The sequence below is a fragment of the Solea senegalensis genome, linkage group LG8 (assembly GCF_019176455.1).
Source record: "Solea senegalensis isolate Sse05_10M linkage group LG8, IFAPA_SoseM_1, whole genome shotgun sequence".
Lineage (NCBI taxonomy): Eukaryota > Metazoa > Chordata > Actinopteri > Pleuronectiformes > Soleidae > Solea > Solea senegalensis.
This window is the reverse complement of record NC_058028.1, coordinates 24,181,346-24,202,101: the sequence shown is the minus strand read 5'-3', so window position 1 is coordinate 24,202,101 and position 20,756 is coordinate 24,181,346. Positions and strand designations below refer to the sequence as shown.

The window sequence follows — 20,756 nt, the reverse complement described above, 5'->3', positions numbered from 1 at the left end:
GGAGCTCCTAAATCTTTCTGAGCCGCTGACTCCTACGACTTCTTGTATATCATCATTACGAGTTCCACTTGAATGCAGGGATAGTTAGAGTTATGAGCTGCTGGACAGTGGTCACTCAAAGTGTCCAGCTGAAGGCGACTCTCAGGATTTACTTCCAAACTTGTTCCTTTGTCAAAAAGACTTCAGACTAGGAGAGAGAGCGAGAGAGCTGAGGGTTATTGGTCTGGTATTCCTGTGATGAAACATCACAAGCTGCAGAAGGGCTCCTGGGCTCTTTACTAACGTGATGCATACATTATTTTACACACCTGCTTTCATGGTACTTGCTATAATCAGCATGATAACTTTCTGGCTTCAGTTGCCAGACTTTTTGTCACTTTTTTTGTTTGTTAACATGTTTTTTTTGTAGATTTTGTGACATCTGGGCAGATGCCTTAACACCCAAAATTCTCAAGTAGAGCACACTTTAATCTCTCAGTCATGTCGAGCTGTGTTCACACTGAGAGCTCTGCGCTGGCATCGAGCCAGGGAATGTGAACAGAGAAGCATTTTTTAAAAGTAACGTGGCCTAAAATAATCCACAGTCTTTTCACTTTAAGGGGGGAAAAGTCACCACCGAAGTGTTAAATTATTTTGTGTTATGTTTGTCAAATTCAGGTGTTAATAGGGAACCATGATCTGCTCCACAGCTCGACTGTGAGAGTTAAAGCGAACAGTTGATCAGTGAAGACAGAACTTAAAAAACAAACTATGTTTTGTTTTGTTTCAGTTTGAGCCAGACTTTCAAACAATATCACATCAGAGTATGTCATACCTACACGTTGACTATAACGATCAAATGCATCGGATCATCGTCATGATCAGGCAATACCTTTATTTCATCTAAAAGACTTTTAGTATGAAAGTATAAAAAAAAAAAAGGGTTTTAAAAAAACAAAAAAAAATAGTATCTTATATTGTTGTTGTTAATTACACTGTTGGGTTCTTTTGTGGGGGTTTTGCATGCATTCAAATGCTGATGTGGACGATTCTGCATCACTGCTGTGACAGGCTGTAATATAACCAACATCACTGTGCAGCATTACTGTGATATTTTACATGATATTTTATATGAGTTACATATCCACAGCTAATGATTCAAAAGTATTTTGTAAGCAGACACCTGAGCATATTACACTATATAAACTCTGTGTTCACTTCCTGTGCGTGTTAGAAGACTAGTGTACAGGATTTAGTGGCATCTTAGGGTGAATTGTAATTTGAGTTCCTAGTACCCTCACCTATGAGCGATGGCTCTGGACTGAAAGAACAACATTGTGGGTACACGTGGCCAAAAAGGGTTTTCTCAGAAGGTTGAGAAGCACCTGGTAACGATGCCACCTGGGTGCCTCCCTCAGGAGGTGTTCCTGGCACGTCCTGGGAGCAGATTAAGGACTCGGGTTAGAGATTATATCTCCCCGCTGCAAGTAAAGATTATTTTCTGATCTGAATCGGTTCATGTATTTGCAGGGTGTACCTGCTCTCCTTGTGTACCACGTTATCGTTACATTACTACCATCATGATGTTTGTGGTCTTTCGTCTGTGCTCAGGTGCGTGCCGTTTCCCCCTGCCTTGGTCCTCCCTCTGACTACGCTGTTGTGAAAATGATTCCCAACGAGAGGCTGCCACCCAGGAACCTCCATCGTGTGCGAGTAGACAAAACCCAGGCCATGCTGAAGTGGCAGCCGCCCTACGATGCCCCGAATACATTTCTGGTACGGCACTGTCTCGTGTTGGTGATATGATGAATATATGCCAGAGTTAATGAGCGGGGGGGCGGGACTGATTATCAGATATGCAAATGCTGATCTTCACACCTGCACTGACAAGTGCTTCTGACTCAGCAGTGAGATATATCATTTAAGTTAATCCTAACAGCTTGAAGAGGATGATTCCATGAGCGTGGGTTTATCTGTAACTTTGTCCTTCTCTTAGTTTGTTCCTGTCTACATTTTTTGCCAGGTCAATCTGAATTTTTTGGGCTGATCACCCAAGTATGTTCCCATTAGTTTTTTTTAAGAATATTAATCTGAAATCTCAATATTTTATAATGGGCAAAAGTGTAATAATAAAAAATCCCGTCAGATTTGAACAACATTCGTTATCACTATCATCAGACTAAGACTACTACTGATCCAGATTATGAATATAGTGGTAATCTAAATGTAATATATTGGAAGTCCTATAATAAGTTTTAAGGTTTTAAGAGAAACTGTCTTTACTCCGTTATTTTTAACTTCACATGTTGTAACTCTTTCACATTCTCAGCTGCTATTTCCTAACATACAGTAGAAAGGGGAGAATGTCTCTTTAAAAGTCATATCTAACCTACATTAGTGTGTCTTCCTCTTTGTCCTTGCATCTGTGTCTTTAGACATATGCAGTTCACGTGAGGGACGTCATCCGTAAAATGGAGCGAGACTATAAACTGACCACGAAGAACAACACAGTGGAGTACCTGCTGAAAGGCCTGGAGCCCGGAGGACGATACAGCATCTCTGTCCGTCTGCTCAACATGAGCAAAGAGGCCAGCTTCACTCTGAGCACAGGTTACACACACACACACACACACACATGCATGTACTTTTCAGCTGTAATCCATCACATGTGAAATTAAAGAGACACATTGAGGGGCTTCATGTGACTTAATGAAAATAATAATCAATCGCAACCCTCTTGTACCGCATGTAACGTTATAGTTCTTATTTACGTAACTGTCACGTGACGTGTCTCAGTGTAAAGAGATATTTACTCAGTCTAACTTCACACAGGCCACATGTTGACTTATAGAAGTATCCTCTCGTCTCCTCTTCTGCAGTTCCTCTTCCAGCTCCTGAAGCCTTAAAGATTTTGACAGAGAAAGACCACGTATTCCTTTTCTGGAAGAGTCTGGCTGTCAGAGAGAAGGACTTCAATGAGACCAGGGTGAGACACCACTAACCACACACTTCTCTTTTACACAGCGTTACAACCACGTGGCTTGTTTTGGACGAGAGGGTGAAGTTTGGTAAGAAGCGGAGGGTAAATAACGCCACATGGTCGCGGCCTGAAGCATTCTCCGCTTTATGGCTCCATTTGTCTCCAGATGGGGTCATAATTTACTAACTGGACACAGTGTTTTATTGGACTAGACCTAAAACTAGCGATGGAGACCGTAAACCTCAGGAAAAAGTTTAACAAGAGTGTAAATCAACTGAGGAGTAGACTCATTTTCCTCTGGACATGCATATAAACCTTGTGTCTATCTTTATGTATTATCTATGGTTATAACATTGTTGTCCACTTTACTTAAACTAAATAATAATATTGACAAAATAAAAAAGGCCCAGGGCCACGTGGCGAGCACTGTTGCCTCACAGGAAGAAGGTCAGCGGTTCAAATGTGGGTTTGACTGAGTTGTTTTTCTCCCCTTATGTGTGTGGGTTTTCAAAAACACGCAGAGCTTAATTGAGACTCTAAATTGGTTCATCTGTTCATCTCATTAGTTGTAGAAACCAATTTTTCTTTTTTCTTATCCTAACCCTAACCCCTGATGTCCTGGACGTGCTCTTCACAGGGTTATGAAGTGCATGTGTACGACAGTGCGACCAACCAGACGTCCTACCTGGGAAATACCACGGAAACATTCTTCCGCATCAGCAACCTGCTGATGGGACACAACTACACGATCTCGGTGCAGGCTCGCTGCCTGCTGAGTGGTCAGCTGTGTGGGGAACCCGCTCTGCTGCTCTACAATGACGTGACCGCCGGTACGGCAGCTTTTAGCTACTCCAACTGATTCAGTTCAGCTTTTGAAAGTGTCCTTGTATGAGACATTGACACATAAGCGACACTGAGCAGAGCACACTGCATTTTCCAAGGGCCAGCATGATACCAGACACTGGCTCGGACTGATAAAGTGACTGCCAGCAGACAGAACAGAAGGGGAAAGATGGAAAATCAGATTGAAGCCACTTAACAAAAGGCTAACCTAATGAAGTATATGCCCTCTTAAGTGTACAACATCTTACACATGTGTTTGCCACTTTATCTCACATTCAACAGCCAGGACAGAGAGCGTTACAAATGTTAAACACAGTTCCAGGCAGTCAGTGTTGATAACACATGGTCAATACACTCAGAAACACACAAAAAAACCTCAACTATCCGTTGAAATCATTTTGAAATGAGAGCTATAGCAACGATAAATAATAATAATTTGCACATTAAAATCCTGTTCCAGGAGCCGCTGATGCCGCCCGCAGCGAGGGCCACTCGGGGGACACGGCAGCAGTCGTGGTCCCCGTCCTCTTCCTGCTGCTGCTCGGTGTGTGTGGCAGCCTGGTGGCGCTGTACCTGCGACACCGCCGACTGCAGAACAATTTCACAGCCTTTGCCAACTCCCACTACAACTCTCGCTTGGGCTCCGCCATCTTCTCCTCTGGGGATGAACTCGGTAAGAACACATTTGCTTTTCTAAGATGGGTGTGGTCGGGAGCCGTCCAGGAAGAGATCAGCAGGGTCCAGGACCGATCTGTGATTCTGTCATTAGACGGGGAGCTTTAATGAAAGTCCCAGTTGTTTACATTTAATATTTTTAATTATAATAATTATATCAGGGAGAAAGTCCTTACACACAGTCAAATACATGAAGGCTTATATGGTACAATCATTGTTCACACAATCAGAAGAAAAACACAACATTCACAACTTCTCTCCCATTTTTATTCCCCCTGTCATATTCAAATTTAAATGTAAGAAAATCAGAACATCTGAACAGAGAATGTCACACTTCATCTACTCCCAACACCTCAGTTTACCTTTAAAGTGTGACAAAAATAGTAGAAATAATAGTTTACCGTCACTCATAGGGGAGTAGATTTTATTTGATTTTTTTCTAAAAGAGTTACTGTACTGTTGCCATAGTAGATGGGAAACTTTTCTCTGTGATAATAGACAGCTGGAAGAAAAAATAAAGTTGCCATGTTAGTTGAGGAGGAGGAACAGTTACAACTTCCTTCAGCAAGTTTTGGGGAGGTCAGCAAACATCTATGTCCCACACACACACACACACACACACCACCTTAGTCCCTTACCCTAATCCCCATCACAACTAAATGCCTAAGAGGAACAAAGGTGCTCATCACTTTATACGAGGATGTGTTGCTACCAACCCACTCAAGCAACACCTATGATAGACAGACATGACACATGCACCTAATCCTAACATAAGCTCTCTATTAATACATTAATCCACCATTTCTCTGACTCTCTGCTTACTTTCTTTTCATTTCTACATCCATCTTAAATTAATCTTAAAGTGATAGTTTGGGTTTTTCCGGTGTGTGTTGTGTGAGGTACAAAATACTCATCTCATAAAATCTGCACCTGCTTAAGTCTGCGATAGTTTCAGATTATGTTTGCCACTTTATCTCACCAGTAGATAGTCTTTTCTGATTGGGAACTGCAGTGAGTAAAACTGCTTACTCTGCTGCCAGAGGCTTATGGAGGCGACGGTGGAGCAAGAACTCGTGTGTGGCGTGATGTAAAAGTTCACCCCCAGGGGCTGCTCCATAGGGATACAGTAGAAACAAAATCATTGCCTGTGCCATCTCAACACCTGCAGGTGTTTGAATTTATCGTAAGCCTTATAAACTGACTTTAGTGTGCACTTAACAATCATTTTAAAACCACAAGCACATACTCTCTGACTGTGTTTGGTGTCCTGCTGATAGAGTAAGTGAGCCAAGGCGATCATAGAGCTTCATTTTCTTTTCTCGTGGTGATGCTTGAGGAAACTTTTCAATTATAATTCAAGTGAATGGAAAGAAAGAGAGAAAGCTGCACACCGTGAACATCCATTTCTCCTACAGCAAAGACATTGTTGTTAACATTCTCCTTTGTTCTGTCCAGGTGATGATGATGAAGACGCTCCTATGATCAGTGGCTTTTCAGACGATGTTCCCATGGTCATCGCGTAGCAACACATCCCTCCACTGCCTGTTAATCTCCTCTTCCGTCTCCCTCCCTCTTCTTCTGCCCCCCCCCTGATGCCCAATTACCGTCCCTCCTATCATCCCCTCTTCCCAAATTAACAGGAAACATGAAGAAAAATTGAAAAGTGTAACAAGAGAAAGAGATATTTTTCAAATATACAATGCACTTTTTTTTGGATGCGCAATAACTTATTTTTTATAATACTAAATCGATATATATATGTATGTATGGGGTCAAAAAAGGGCGAGGAGGAAGAGATGGACTCTGAAACAAACTGTGAAGGATTTGAGTTTGTGCAGCGTGTCAGGGAAAGAGAGACCCTATTTGTAATGCAAACTCACCATCCATAGGAAGCCACAATAAGCATCCAGAGACTGGAGTGTAAAATGCAAAGATGTTACACGTATAAAAATAAAATCTCACAATTAAAATAGGGTAAATACTGCATACAAAATGTAAAAAAATAGAAAATATCGGAACAGTGAGTGTTACATAATTTGGTGACAGAACGGTGTGTACGATGTTACATTGGTGCCCCGCGTGAGGGCTTTGGATGAGTTAATGGTGGATCATGTTTCTTCGTTTACAGAATCCCGATGTTGTCTTTGATCACCAGTTTGAAAACTGTTGATTCTTGTTTGAAAAAAAAACCAACAAAAAAACAAAAACAAGTCAACCAAACAGATCTGTGATTGGACTGACCATTGGCACCATGTAGTGTCCCCATAGGTACACTTGTTTTTACTCTCTTTTCCACCACCAGCACACTGTTCTATGTCTGTATGTAGAGGCAACACATGTCCCGCAATATATGAGAATATCTATGGCTTCGAGGGGGAAAGATTGACCCTCACAGCTTTGCCAAGATGGTAAATATTTGTAAATACTGGCTTTTAATATGTTCTCTCCTTGTAATGCTGTATCATATCATTCTGTAAAATGTGCATCTTCTTTTTCAGTTCTTTTATTTTTTGTTATCATTCAGGACCACAAATTATTGTCCCCAGCATTTTTGCCATAGCTGTAGTCACAGAGGAAGTGTGTTTGGGGTTCTCAGGGAACTGTGTCAGAGCGGACACCAGCACAGCACCGCCATCACCATCAGCACCACCACCGCCATGGCTTAGGTAGCGCTGTCCATCTACTGTTGTATAGGTACAGAAACCTTATGAGGGGCACGGGATCAGCTGTGGGTGGAATGACTGGCAGGCACAGCTCATTTAAGTCGTGATTGAGAGTTCGTTTTCATACCTCTCGTATGTAGTCGCAGGTTTGGGCTTTATTCGTGCAGGTTTTAGGATATTAGTCTGTGAGATTTCAGCAGCCATGTTCACAGACTGTTCCTTAGATAATCCAGATTTGCCCTTTTGTGACTGTTTACCTAGAACCTTGGTCACACAGTGAAGACAAGACAATGTTATGGTGCAAAGTTTACCAGGCAAATAACAACATAATAATAGCACTTTTCTTCTTATTATACAGTTCCAGCATTACTCGACTCCACACCGTTTGGTGTCAGACATGTCGTTTCCATTACTTCATAGTCCCTCCTCAACGTGGGTGTGGTCTTCATAGCACGGCTGTGCGAAACTGATGTGACGTTGTTTTATACGCGACACAAACGGGCAAAGCTGTTGTTTTCGGCGCATACTGAATCAGTTAATTAAAAAGTTTATTTCAGTGCATTTCCTGCATGACCAGAGCACAGACTCCGTCTGACACTGAACTGAAATACAGCTGAACGGGTCGTGATTGGGCTCACGATCTCCGGCTTTCAACAGTGCTAACGCCAAAATAAACTGGACTCCTCTGTTAAATGTTAATGCTAAATGTTGGAGATTAAGGCATGTTTTCAGACTTTTTAAGTATTTTTAATTGATCTACAGTTTGATTCCTGCGTCGGATATCGCACTCATGACTCTGACCAATCGATGGCCAGCAGTCTGTTGACGTCACATTTTAGTATCGGCACACTATCTGCTCCTCACCAGAGCAGATACCAAAAAAGTACCAGGTACTATCCCTAATGGAAAAGCAAAAAAAAAACAAACCGAGTAGAGTCGAGCTGAGGCATGCTAGAACAGTGTAGCGGAAAAGTACCATAAGTAAACCATACAGTTTATAACTGTATTTTTTTAAATTATCATCTAAAACCTATTGCAGTTGCTTAAAGAGAGGCAGCATCACTTCTTGTATAATTTCAACATGGAGTAGAGACACTTACTGCGGCTGCTTAAATAACCAACAAAATGCTAGTTAGCTCATGTTAGCCAGCTACAACCAGCACGCTCAGTAGCCTCAAAGCTAGCTGCTAGCTAGTAGCAAACATCTCCTCAATCTGCGTTGTTTTGTTTTTTTTTGTAATTAATAAACTTCTTCAGCAAATGCTTATCATAGTACCATTAAGGTTTTTTGTTTTTTGTTTTTAACAGGTATGACATTTTGAAGCCCCTTAGTAAGTTAGTGTATCTGTCAACAGTTGTGTTGGTTTTCCCATAATGAGCCTTTTATATTACACTGGAGCATAGGAGACTGCCATGTTTGATAGAAAACGTTATTCAGTTGGTTGCAATATGCAACATCACCCCTAGATGCCACTAAATCCCACACATTGGCACTTGTTTAGTATTCTATTAGATTTATATTGTTTGGTTTCTTTGGGAAGAAGGCAACAATCTCAGAGACTGATATCTGAAAACCTGAATGAAAATTCAAGTGTAAAAGAAAGAAATGTAGATTTTGAGAGAAAACATGTTTAAATTATTTAGCTGCTCCCTTTATGGGGCAGTTGAACAAGTCTTTGGTCAGCACCAGTTGATTGGACAGGGGTGATGTAATCGCTCTGTGTCAGTATGTGCAGAATCACGTAGTTGTGCGTCTGTAAATGTATAACACACCGCCCCGTCACCTGACTTTGCACTATAGTCCATTAACTGATAATTTGTGCTTTGCCTCTCAGCTTGAGCCATTTGATGTGGTGGTGTTCTGCTCTTATTGACCTTGTTTTGTTTGTTGACACGTCGTCATGAATGTATTTTTATACTGTATCTACACTTTCCAAGGTACTGTCCCAGCTCATTATGCTACAATCACCACCTGTGAAGTCAATGCACGCTCTCTGTTTTTGCCCTTGACACGGTGAATTTATAAAGCAGCCAATCAAACACAGGCTTCATGTTGTTACTGTGAGGACTGGCTGCTTTTAAAGGCATTGAAAGGCTCAGATGATTAACCCAGAGCAGCAAACATTTTTATTTGTCAGGTTAAAGCCCAGAAAACTCCTGCAACATATGTCTTTTCATCATCTCATTTTGTTTTTCTTCCATTTCATTAAACAGTGTCTGAGTTGTAACATGTAAGGTCTTCTAAAGGGTGGGGCTTGTGTTCATGCTCTCCACCCTGATTGTCTCATATTTGGTCTTCTTTCTTGGCCTTAAAAACCAATTTTTCTGGCATTGATGCTGTTTTTTTTTTTTTTTTATTTTCTGATTCTGTGTTTTGCCACATAATGCCTTATTAGAATGCGTTTGAACTTAATGTAATTGTGTTTGTGTCGTAGAACACAAGTGCACATGCATGCTTGCATATACACACACAAACACACACAGGCTAATGAGGCTGAAGAAGAGGTTGGTGTTAGGGCATTGGGTAAACTCCGTCAGATCACTGCTCCGTCCTGTGTCAGCTGCTGTACGCTGGCCTCTTAGTCTGTTTTTAGTCAGGTTTTTACTCATGTACAAAGTGTGATTATTTGTTCTTATGTGCTGGTTTGCTCCACACTTGTCTTAATGTCAACTCTTGTCAAATGATTTGCTTCAAAATGCCGTGAGGGGCAGAGGACAGTTGGACTTGGTCGTGTCTGGAGGTGTTCATGTGTCGCTTGCTTATCTCGGAGGTTGCAAGAAAACGGAGATATTTGGAGAAACAGTGTGAGGTGTTTTCAAAACCACTTATACTGAAATAAACTTGCTGAAAAATCGAACTCTGTCATACTCTTCTGTTACTGGGTAACACTTTAGATTAGGGAGCACATATTCACCATGAATTAGTTGTTTATTAGCATAAAATACAGTACAATAACATATTGGCTCTTAATAAGTGATTATTAAGTACTTATTAATGCCTTACTCTGCATGGCCTTATTATACAAGTAGTAAGCCATTACCTAAGTTTTCCCTCAATAACCTCAGAATTGTTGCATATTAGTAGTAAGTAAGGAAGTTACTTTATAAGGTGGAATAGTTATTCTCCCTTAATAACACCTAATGAACATGGTCTGTTCTTACATCTTAAGTGTTAATAGTGTCCAAATAAGTCTAAATGAAGTCTTCGTTCCTCATACTAAAGTGACTTCTTGATCACTACTAATTCACTAGTAGTTGAACACTTACACATGTTCACTAATCTAAAGTTGCCTCCTTTTCCTATTCCTGTGATACTACCACCTTATAAAGTCCATCATTCATACACAACAACTTCCTTACTTACTTACTACTAATAAGCAATAATTCTGAGATGAACTCTTGGTTAATGGCTTATTGCTTGTGTAATTAGGCCATTCAGAATAAGGCATTAATAAGTACTTTATTATGACTAGTTAAGAGCCAATATGTTACCAATTTGCATGCTAATAAGCACTAATTAATGCTGGATATGTGTCCTCTAATCTAAAGTGTTACTGACATTTGTAATGTCTGTAGAAGATGACAAAACAATTGTGTTTCTGTTGTTGTCTTTGTCATTAGACGATAGGACACTGATACTTTAAAATTCCTTCAGGTTTTGCCAGATGAGCCCAGATTATAATTTGGCTTCTTTCAAAACAGATAAACCTTTTGTTTGTGCCGCATATTCTGACACTTAAGGGGAAGAAACTGTGCAATAGTTAATGGAAAAGAAGATGAGTCAGTGATTACTTAAACCAACCCCTTATAGGTGTAAAAACAAAACTGTTAATCAACAAACCACTTCTTATTCTTGTAAGAAGAGGAGACCAAGAGCTTTCTGACAGGTTGAAAACAGTGAAGAGTCAAACCAGCGAGTGTTGGCTTATTATCATTATTATTATTATTATTATTATTATTATTATTATTATTGTTATTATTATTATTAAAAAAGGAGAAAAAAAGAGGATGAAAATTGAAAGAGAACACCTGCTTCTTCAACAAACTGCGGTTAAAAGTGTTTCACTGAAGCTTTTACAGGCCTTTTGCTCCTGATGGGACCGTTTCCCATGAGCACTCCCACGACTAGAATTACTTTGCAGATAGATCTGGTTTTGAATGATGATGCTACTTTTTTGTCATTATCGCTGTCATCTGGTCGCAGTCTGAGTTTAATGGAATTCTCTGTGGACTCTCTCCACACTAATAAATCACTGTAAGTCTCAGCCTACAAGATTTAAGCTGCTTTAATTAAGGCTATCAAGAGCCTTTAATTAATTCAATAAATCTTTTATTCAACCAAATCACCGTACATACGTACTACAGTCAGTCATTTGCTGTGATCTACAAGGATAATATTACCATTTAAGAAATGTGCCAGGTCACAATGACACAACACTTACTATGCATTTTTGAAATGTGCTCCTTAAAGGATTCATGATTAAACAAAATGCAACGATATTCATAGTTAAATATTCAGGGTATCTTTTAAAACCTCAAGCCACACCACTTTAGAAACATTAAATGCAAGTGTTTAAAAGTGGAAGAAATACTGTGACATGCATCACCTTGTTATCACAAGATCAAAGTGATGCATGTGCACTTGTAAATGGATGAGAGTACTGAAGTTATGGTGATTAGGGTGTTTACTGAATAACATAGTGAGGCAGAGATCTGTGCCGCAGGTGCATCCATGGTATAATACACAACTCCTTTTATGGACATCCTGGGGGGGGTGTGTTTATATGTCACATATTCAGGCTTCTTATGATTCTTCTTATGTGTTATATCGCGTTTCAGTAGTGATATAAAGTAGCAATAATTGTGCAGAAGTCACAAAATAGACAACAGTTTTTCTTTTCTTTTTGTTCATAAAAACGAGCCAAGTGAACTTTGAACTGTGACGTATTTACAAATTTCACAAATTCAATCCGATTTGAAACATTCTGAGTACTTTTTGCTCAGGTGTGTTCATATATTTGGTGAAGATTATCATTATTATTATTTCTTTTCATCCGATTGCCAAGGTTGTGTTGAAATATAAGACACTTCATCACAGTTTACTGCTGCATTTACTCATCAAAGACTTGTTTAGCCAGTCAGGAAATACACCAGTGTTGGGACAACAACCTGTGAGTATGATTTATTGTTAATGAATTTGTTGTTTGAAACAATCGTGGCAAAGCTGTAGCCTAAACTGCCTCAGCTAACCTCACGATGAACTAACAAGTTTTTGTTCTTTTTGTCAGTTCAGGTTTTTACCAAAATGAATTGTAAGAACTATGACAATCTCAAAATACAAAGAAGTTTTCAGCTATGGAGGTGGGTTATTGATTGTATAATACAGTATGTTGCTGCTGTTGGGGCCTGGTGCGAGTTATTAAAGCCTGGGCCCCGTAGTAGCTGCTGCTCCTGCTGCCAATGGGCAGTCGGTTGTTAATCTAGTTGATTTGTCTGCTCTACCAATGGTGCTGATGATTTGAGGCCATTGCTGTTCTTCTTTTGTTTAATGGCGGCAGTGTTGCCAACTCCTCAGTTCCTCAGGAAAGTAGCTAATGTCTGCCCGGCATCACCTAATATGCATAATTGGCCATGTGTATATAATTGTAATGGACACTGTAGGACAGAGGAATAACGTCAGGGCTCTTAATTCTCACACATTGAATGTGACAGTCACGCTCTTCAGTCTTTTTGTCACACACACATTGTATTTATCACTCTGAAATCTTTTTTTAATATTAATCTTTTTAATATTAATTTCTCTGGTGTGCCGCTTTGGAACCGGGAGGAAATTGTTGTCATACACATATGCTTGTTTACAACTGAGCAGTGCTCACTTTTGCAGATACTCCACCTTGTGGCCAAAAGGAGAAACCACACCTCTCTGCGTGTGCTACTTCTCATCACAGAAACTGGAGCACAGATACGATTGTGTGAGCTACACAGAACAATACATAAAAAACTGGACATTATAACCTCTTAACATTTGAAATAACTTAAAAATATATGGGAGGGTGTGGCTTATTCTGTTATAATTTCTTGTCCTTACACTAGTGTAGTCATATTTCCATCATCTGTTTTTGTTGTTGTTGTTTATTTTCTTTTTGAAATAACAGTTTGCAGTGCAGTTGCAGTAAATACAGTTTCATCGTTGCATAGTCAGGAGGCTACTTTTAGTTGTAATATTTCATTTTTGAGATTTTATATCCTGGCCATGCATACATTAATCATTGCATTTGTCTGTTGCAAATCTGCCACCAACGCCTACAACACACAATCATAACCTAATGTTTAGAAGTCATTTATCTGGGTTGGAGCTCTGTAGCATTCACCAGTGTTAACCGATCATGCTGATATTTTGAAGCTTAATGAAAAATGTAGTCGATTACAACAGTGCTGACTGATTACCTGTAGGATGTTTATTTATTTTATGTCATGTGCTGTTTAATTCTTGATATAATAATCCATGGAGGCCATTGTTGATGTAGTTTACCCGTCTGCACAACAAACGAGGGCTAAATGAAACCGGTTGTTTACCTTGTTTACCCCTGCCCCTGAGCTACATCACTGCCTATGGGTTCTTCCTCGTCTCTGTCGCACTCGGGGTAAAATAAGTATGGTGCGTGCCTTACCGTGGTTGTTATTATTGTAGTTTTTAGCAGCTGGCTAAGAGAGTGGCCGGCATGTTTACCCCTGGATGTGGTCAGCAGTGTGTGGTCAGCAGTGTGGGTCTTGCTGTCGCACTCCTTGTAAGATAAGTACAGGCCATGCCTCGCCATTGTTGTTATCACAGTTGTTTTTAGCAGCCTGCTAAGAGAGAGCTCTGATGTGTTTATGGTCAGTGGCCGTGGACATCCTACACATGCTGGAAGTGACCACTCAACAGCAGACGGATGTAAACAGAGCTGGAATAATATCCAGTTTGAACGTGTAACATTTTTCAAGAAGTGACCGAAATTAAAAGTTTGCTCGTCCTGACACAACTGTCACATTCATTCAGGCTTTGGGAGCGGCTGGGGTCAATTTAGAGTTTCCAATTATCAATGAGCATTTGGGTACCTTGCTCAGGGGCCCTTGACCCGACGGGGACTCGAACCGGCAACATAAATTAAAAGCATAAACCTTTTTCTTTCTTTTTTTTAGAATAAACCTTAACATATGCACAATATGTCGCCTTCTGTCTCACTTTACTCGCGCAACCTTGCTGTTGCCTCCATCTGTCTTGCCAAAAACACAAATCACTTCCTGTGTGCAGCGTGGGAAGGCTGACATGCATCATGAGACCTTATCACCGACAGACACATGGAGTCATGTAGCGCTGATACAGTATAGACTTGATCGGCATTGTGTTAACAGGCGTTTGTTTATATTTCAAAGTCATAAACTATAGTTTGAATAGTTTGAATGGAACTATATGCATCACCATGAACTCCTCCATGGCTGCTTGTAGGGAGCTCGCTGTGTGCAGAGCTCCGCCCTGCGGTGCCTTGCACAAGTATAAACAAGGCTATTACTATGATTCACCATCATGTTAGTGTAGTGGAGGCCATTGGTCTGGTTACACATTGGTATTGAACGTCTGTGACAGTCTGACTGCTGGGGTTGTGTTTTGGGCTGAACTCTAACTCCTCTGGTCTGCATGAGGAATCACTGCTCTGACCTTGTCAAACACCCTGACAGAAGCAGGAGGCAGAGACAGCCCCAAAAAAATGATTATGTCTTCCTCCCTCACCCCCCCAGGGATCTGAGAGTTTGCCTTTTTTTTGCCCTGACAAAAGCTTCAGAGGACTTCAAAGTTTCTGGAGTGTGATGGGTACTGCAGTATGGATGTTGCCCTGGAGACAAACAAGACTTTTCATTGAATCGTTATTTCTTTCTTACCTTTATTTCACGATCACTTCCCATGAAAGGTAAATATCACATTATATTGTGTAAGTCTTAAAGTTCACAATATTTTCAACCCCCTTCACAAACACAGCCGTTACCATGGTTACACTACTGCTTCTCAAAGGGACTAATGACGGTACAAAACAACATGAGTTTTTTTTTTGTTTTTTTTTTGAAGTTAATACTGACACAAATACTCTGGAAAAAAACAATTAAAGCAACTTCACACAAGGCTCTCCTAATAAAATGTATAGCTATGATATCTTGAGAATATATCTGAAGCTTTTATTTCACCATTAAACAGTCTTAGCTCTTAAGGACATGAGAGAGCTGGTTTAATGTTGCCTCATTTGTGTCACTCAGGTAAACCCAAACAACAAACTTCAATTCCCGAAGTCTCAAAATAACAGTTAGAGCTACAGATAGATGCAGCAGTAAATCACTGATTTCCTCAAAGGATTTTGCAACAGGGAGTGAGCAGAACTTACAAACTTCAGTTTCCAGCAGGGAAAGGCTGTGTTACAGTGGAAATAAGGCAATATTGTAATAAAGCAATCAGCAGCCATTATTCTTTAGATACTGTAGACTTCAGCAGGCATATATTTTATTTGGTGAGCCTTTTCTGTGATATGTACCCAACTGTTTCTCCCCTGTTGTACATTTACAAAGAAAGAAGAAGAAGAAGAAGAAACCAGTAGGTAAGTCAGTGGTAGCGGCATGTGCTGGTTCATGTGCTGTGTAATTTTGGAGCGTTTACATGGTAAATGCTGAGAAATGACACTATAAACGCTTCATTGTGTGTTACTGACATTGTCTTAAACTCTGCTGAGCACATTCGTGGCTGACAGGGTGCAAAGCAGATAGATTTTAATGACTTCACGATGGTGCCTTTAGTACAGTCCCCACACACACAGCTCTACTTGTGACTCTCAGCCAGTTAATTATAACCAGCTTACAGCTCTCTACCTGCTATAGGAACACTTGGTTTCTATAGCCTCTCTGTTGACACTTCTCTCTGACATTTGTGTCATAACATGGTCCTGTTGCCTCTCAGGGAGCAACAGCAGCTCTAACTGTAATAGCACGTTTCCTATAGCAGCATGTCGTGCAACGCTGTGTGCAGTGGGCAACTCCTTAACAAGATAATTGAGGATTTCATGCACATTAGTACATTAATCACAGTTTCCTTACACTCTACGTGGCAGAGTTTGATCAAGTGAACTGGAGTGACAGATTATGTAAAGTACTAATAAAGAACTGATGGTCTTTTCCAAGGCTGGAAGCAAAAGAAGAGCTGAACCACTGGGGTTAAAGACACAAAAAGCATGCTACTTTCAGAATTGGAATCAAAATTGCCTTTAATGTCATTGTATGTTCATGCAGCAAAATCTACAGTGCAAACATAAGGGATGTAGGATGTAGGACAGACAATAAAATGAGGGTCATTCTAAAATAAGTACTGATTCTGATTCATGGGTTTATGCCAAGCTTGTGCAATGGCTACCTGCGAGGATGATTGGTTACTCAGGAAAGAAAATACTGGTTGAATAGCGATCACGTGAACACCTACACTTCTGTACTCTTTAGAACGCTGCAGCTACAAAACGCACGTTCTGACTGATTTGTCCATTCTGGCCGATCACCCCTTACTTCAAGTACCTTTAAAAATGAGTATTCTGAGGCTGTGAAAACCCAAAGTATTTTATTTTGAAATTATTATGCACTTATACAAACATACTGAAGGGTAGTAGTCAGTGTCTGCTAATAAAGCCCTCAGAAATATCACACACTGGACCTTTAAATCATTTAGATATGTTATCATTAGCTGAGACTAATCATACAACTGAATTTAACTGAATTAATAAATAATTAAATGAGGAAATATATTCGAACAGTTGACTAATTCAATACTAATAATTTGAACGAACGCAAAGACATGTTGTGTAAAATGAATTTAATCACAAATTGGTAAGGACTATAATCTAGACCTAATGTTTTCTCACCTCCTTAAATGTGCCAAACAGCTAAATCAATATATTGCTTTAGTTGTTTGTCTCTGTATGTCAGTCTTGTGATGAGCTGATGACCTGTCTCACTCAATATCACCTCTCTCTGTGATCCTCACAGATAAACAGCATAGATAATGGGTGGATGTATAGAAGTGGTCATCCACATCCACTCTCTAAAAACAGTATTTCATGTAACATGTGTGTGTGTGTGTGTGTGTGTATATACTTCCGCCATAACCTATACCCTCTCCAAACGACATCCACTTACATTTTGATTGCTGACCTTTGCACCGGCGAGTTCCCCGTCCACTTAAACTGCAGTCAAAGGCTACAAAATGATTGTGTCTAGATGGTTATCAATGTCCTGCTGCTGTGGGCCTTTTATTGGATGAACGTCCTGCTCTTTCTGGCCAATAGGAGAGGTTGGAGTCACAGCTCTCATAGCAACAAGGTTCATTAGCCATGAATAGTCACCAACCCACTGACACCCTGAAGAAAAACTGTTTGTTTGGACTTGATAGGAATGTTTTTCTCAAAACAACCACTCTGAAAATAAAAGGAGAGGGTGTGTCCTTTCTGTAACTGATGTTGTCCTCTAAGTAAACATGTTTTCTTTTCAAACAAGGAAGGCCACGGATGTTGCTGTTCTGCCTCTCACTAAAAATGACCAGATATGTTTTCTGCTCTCTACAATAGTGAAGGTGTGCTGCTATTAATAGTACAACCAAAGAGATAATACAACAATTTTTAATGTAACCATAATATATAGTTGCACAAAAAAATTCAGCCAAGAATTTTTTGTTGTTCCTAATTAGACTAATTAGTTCTTTAAGTTTCTTGGGTTCCTTCTCAACGTGTCATTGACAGTTTTACACCTTACATCACCAGACAAGGTAAGTTTGCGTGTAAGGAAATAAGTCTGTAGGTATTTGGATGCTTAGCATCGCTCCCTTTATGCTGCAGGGTCATTGAAGTTGATTTCCAGACTTTTGGAATGAAAACAAGAAACTTATGAGAGATGTTAAATTAAATTTGTCAGTGGAGATGTGGTGATCCACTCCAGGCAAGCTATTCATCAATTTAGAAATAACCTAGACCCAAAAAACTCTACTTACTTGTTGAGGCAGAGGGTTAGGGTGAAGTGTAAGCACTCACTAGTCCTTCAAAATGGAGATTTTTCAAGGGCACACTTCAAATGGGGAGCTAGACTTAACTAATCCAAGGAAATGATTAGTTATGGTCATAAAGCTAAGTTGAGTCAGGAACACTCGTGTCATAATTTGACAATCCATTGCAACAAATGGAAATGCAGTAAAACTTGGTGGCTCTGCTTAAATATTTCAAACAAATTTGCTAAAAAATAATTTCACTTTTGAGCCTGTTAGACTCTGATCTAAAAAGGTGTGTGTGTGTGTAAATGGACCACCTTGGTGAGAGAGTGGCTGTGATTGGAGGTTGACTGTCATAATAGTCTAATAGTCTGCTAGACTGAAACGAACCGGAACCTCCTCACCTGAGGTGGCGCTGCATCAATTATTACTGAAGGAGAAGACGAGACAAACAATGAACATCTGTCGGTTAATGCAGGACAACTTCTGTTTCCACCACCTAAGACATGGTCTTGGTTTTTTCATTTGTTTGATAGGAACCTAAGACACATATATGCTGCAAGAATGGCCTCAGCCATTACTCCCAGTGTTCTACACGCACATGTTTTGGCTGTTTCCTGCACTTGGTTCACTTGAAGCAAACTGAGACATACGTTTTTAGACGGACCAGACTTGGTTTCTTTGGTGCACATCAGAGTTCGGGTTGCGCATTCACACCCCAAACCAACCGGACTTTCAGAGCAAACGAACAAACGAACGAACGGTGCACCCTAAAAGAGGTGGCCGTGGCTCAGTGGTAGCAGGCAAGCATTCTGCAAGTAGTAGGGTTAGAAATGAGTATTGGGCCAAAGCAGTTCATTAATAGTCTGTCAGAAAAAAGTTCACTACGTAGTAACACAACCTTTTAATTACGGAATATTCTTTACTGTGCTTTAATTGTATATAAATGTGGCTTGTCTTGCTAAAAAAACAAGTAACTGTTGCAATGTAGAAGTGACTGTTGTGTCACTGGAGGACACAATGGAGGACATCCAGCAGCTCAGTGCTGCACATGAGCCAGTCTATAGCTCCACCCTGACCGTACCATCCCGTTTTACTCATGGTCCCAAAGAATGGCACAGTTATTTTGGTACGTGCTGGAACTCTATAGTGGAAAAGTGGCATTAAGGCTATGTGGAGTTGCCAGACATTGGCAAGAATACACATTTCCTACTTCTTGTCTCTCTCTCTCCACTGCACTGTCGATTAAAGGCGAAAAAACCCCAAAAATATACTTAAAAAAGAATACACATCATTTCACTCGTATTTTGACAAGCTGACCCATAGTTTAAACAAAACATGTGCAAAGAAAATACTTAATGAAAAGCCAAATATCTCTATAGATTCTTGTCAAAACAGATAAAGAATGTGTTCAATCACATGTGTCCTTGAGTAAAATTAAAACAAAAAACCCTCGTCTGCTCAAATATGAACGCAGTCGCCATCTGTGTGCTTCCGAAACAAAGGAATGAAACAAAGGAAACAATGTCATTTGCTGACTTCAGACTATAGGGTGCTGTCATCATCGTTATTATGAATCATCATTGTTGGCAAACAGATTCAAAATTGTTTGGAACTTTTCTGGAACTTTTTTTTTTTACCCATCAAGCATTCATTCATGAAGAAAGAAAGTGCGCTAGGTCCGAGAGTTGCTTATTTCTTTTTCTTTTTTTCTTTTTTTTTTGCTTATTTAGAGTTACTTATTTCTAAAATCACCAGCTCAGTGGTAGAGTGAGTCGTCTTTCAACTGGAAGGTTGAGGTTTCAATTCCCATCAGCACTAGCCTTCATGCCAATGTGTCCCTGGGCAAGGCATTTGACCTCCTGCTCCTGACAGCTGTGAATGGGTATAAAAAGATAAAAATGTGCTGCACGTGTGTGTGTGAGTGAATGGGTGTGAATGGGTGAATAGCAAAAACTGTAGTGTAAAGCAGCTTTGAGTGGCCGTCAAGACTAGAAAGTGCTAAATAAATACAGACCATTTACCATCTTGGCATTCATAAGAAGCAGAATCTGTTGTCTATTCTTTTTAAAGTATTTTTGCAGCATTTTAATAACACCACATTCTCTGCAATTACAAATTTTCCCCTCTCGCCCAAACACTGTATTCCACTCTTGTTTTCTAAAGAGACAGAACTCCAGTCTAATTGTATACTCATTTATCATTCGGGTACAAAGGAGCATTGATTGAATGTGTTCATGTAAAAATGAATATTAGCCTCTAACTGATGGCACAGGAAGATCTCACAGCATGCATTGTATTTTTTGATTCTACCACTTGGAGTCACCAGATATAGACTTTAAAAAAAGTCCACACATTGTGCCTTTAATCCTTTTGCAACGTCAAAACTTTGTGACTAAAGTCCACATTGAAAGAAGTAAAATGGACCTAAGGGCATTGACTTTGTGCAATTAAAAAGAAATATAAATCACGCAGACCTCCTGTCAATAAACACCGACGACCGAGCTGAACTGAATGAGTTGTCAAGCCACAAAAGCCTTCAGAAGAAATGAATCAGAAAGGGTGGAATTCA

General features: G+C 40.0%; 1 protein-coding gene across 1 annotated transcript in view; it reads left to right on the top strand.

Moving 5' to 3' along the window:
* Nucleotides 1–6,061, top strand: part of sorl1 (sortilin-related receptor, L(DLR class) A repeats containing) — an 80,585-nt gene extending 74,524 nt beyond the window's left edge. The window contains exons 43-48 of the mRNA XM_044032263.1: nt 1,591–1,755; nt 2,415–2,589; nt 2,859–2,965; nt 3,597–3,789; nt 4,263–4,475; nt 5,933–6,061. Coding sequence (XP_043888198.1) covers nt 1,591–1,755; nt 2,415–2,589; nt 2,859–2,965; nt 3,597–3,789; nt 4,263–4,475; nt 5,933–6,000 — 921 coding nt within the window. The 3' untranslated portion in view covers nt 6,001–6,061. The remainder of the gene's footprint in view (nt 1–1,590; nt 1,756–2,414; nt 2,590–2,858; nt 2,966–3,596; nt 3,790–4,262; nt 4,476–5,932) is intronic.
* The last annotated feature ends 14,695 nt before the right edge of the window (nt 6,062–20,756 follow it).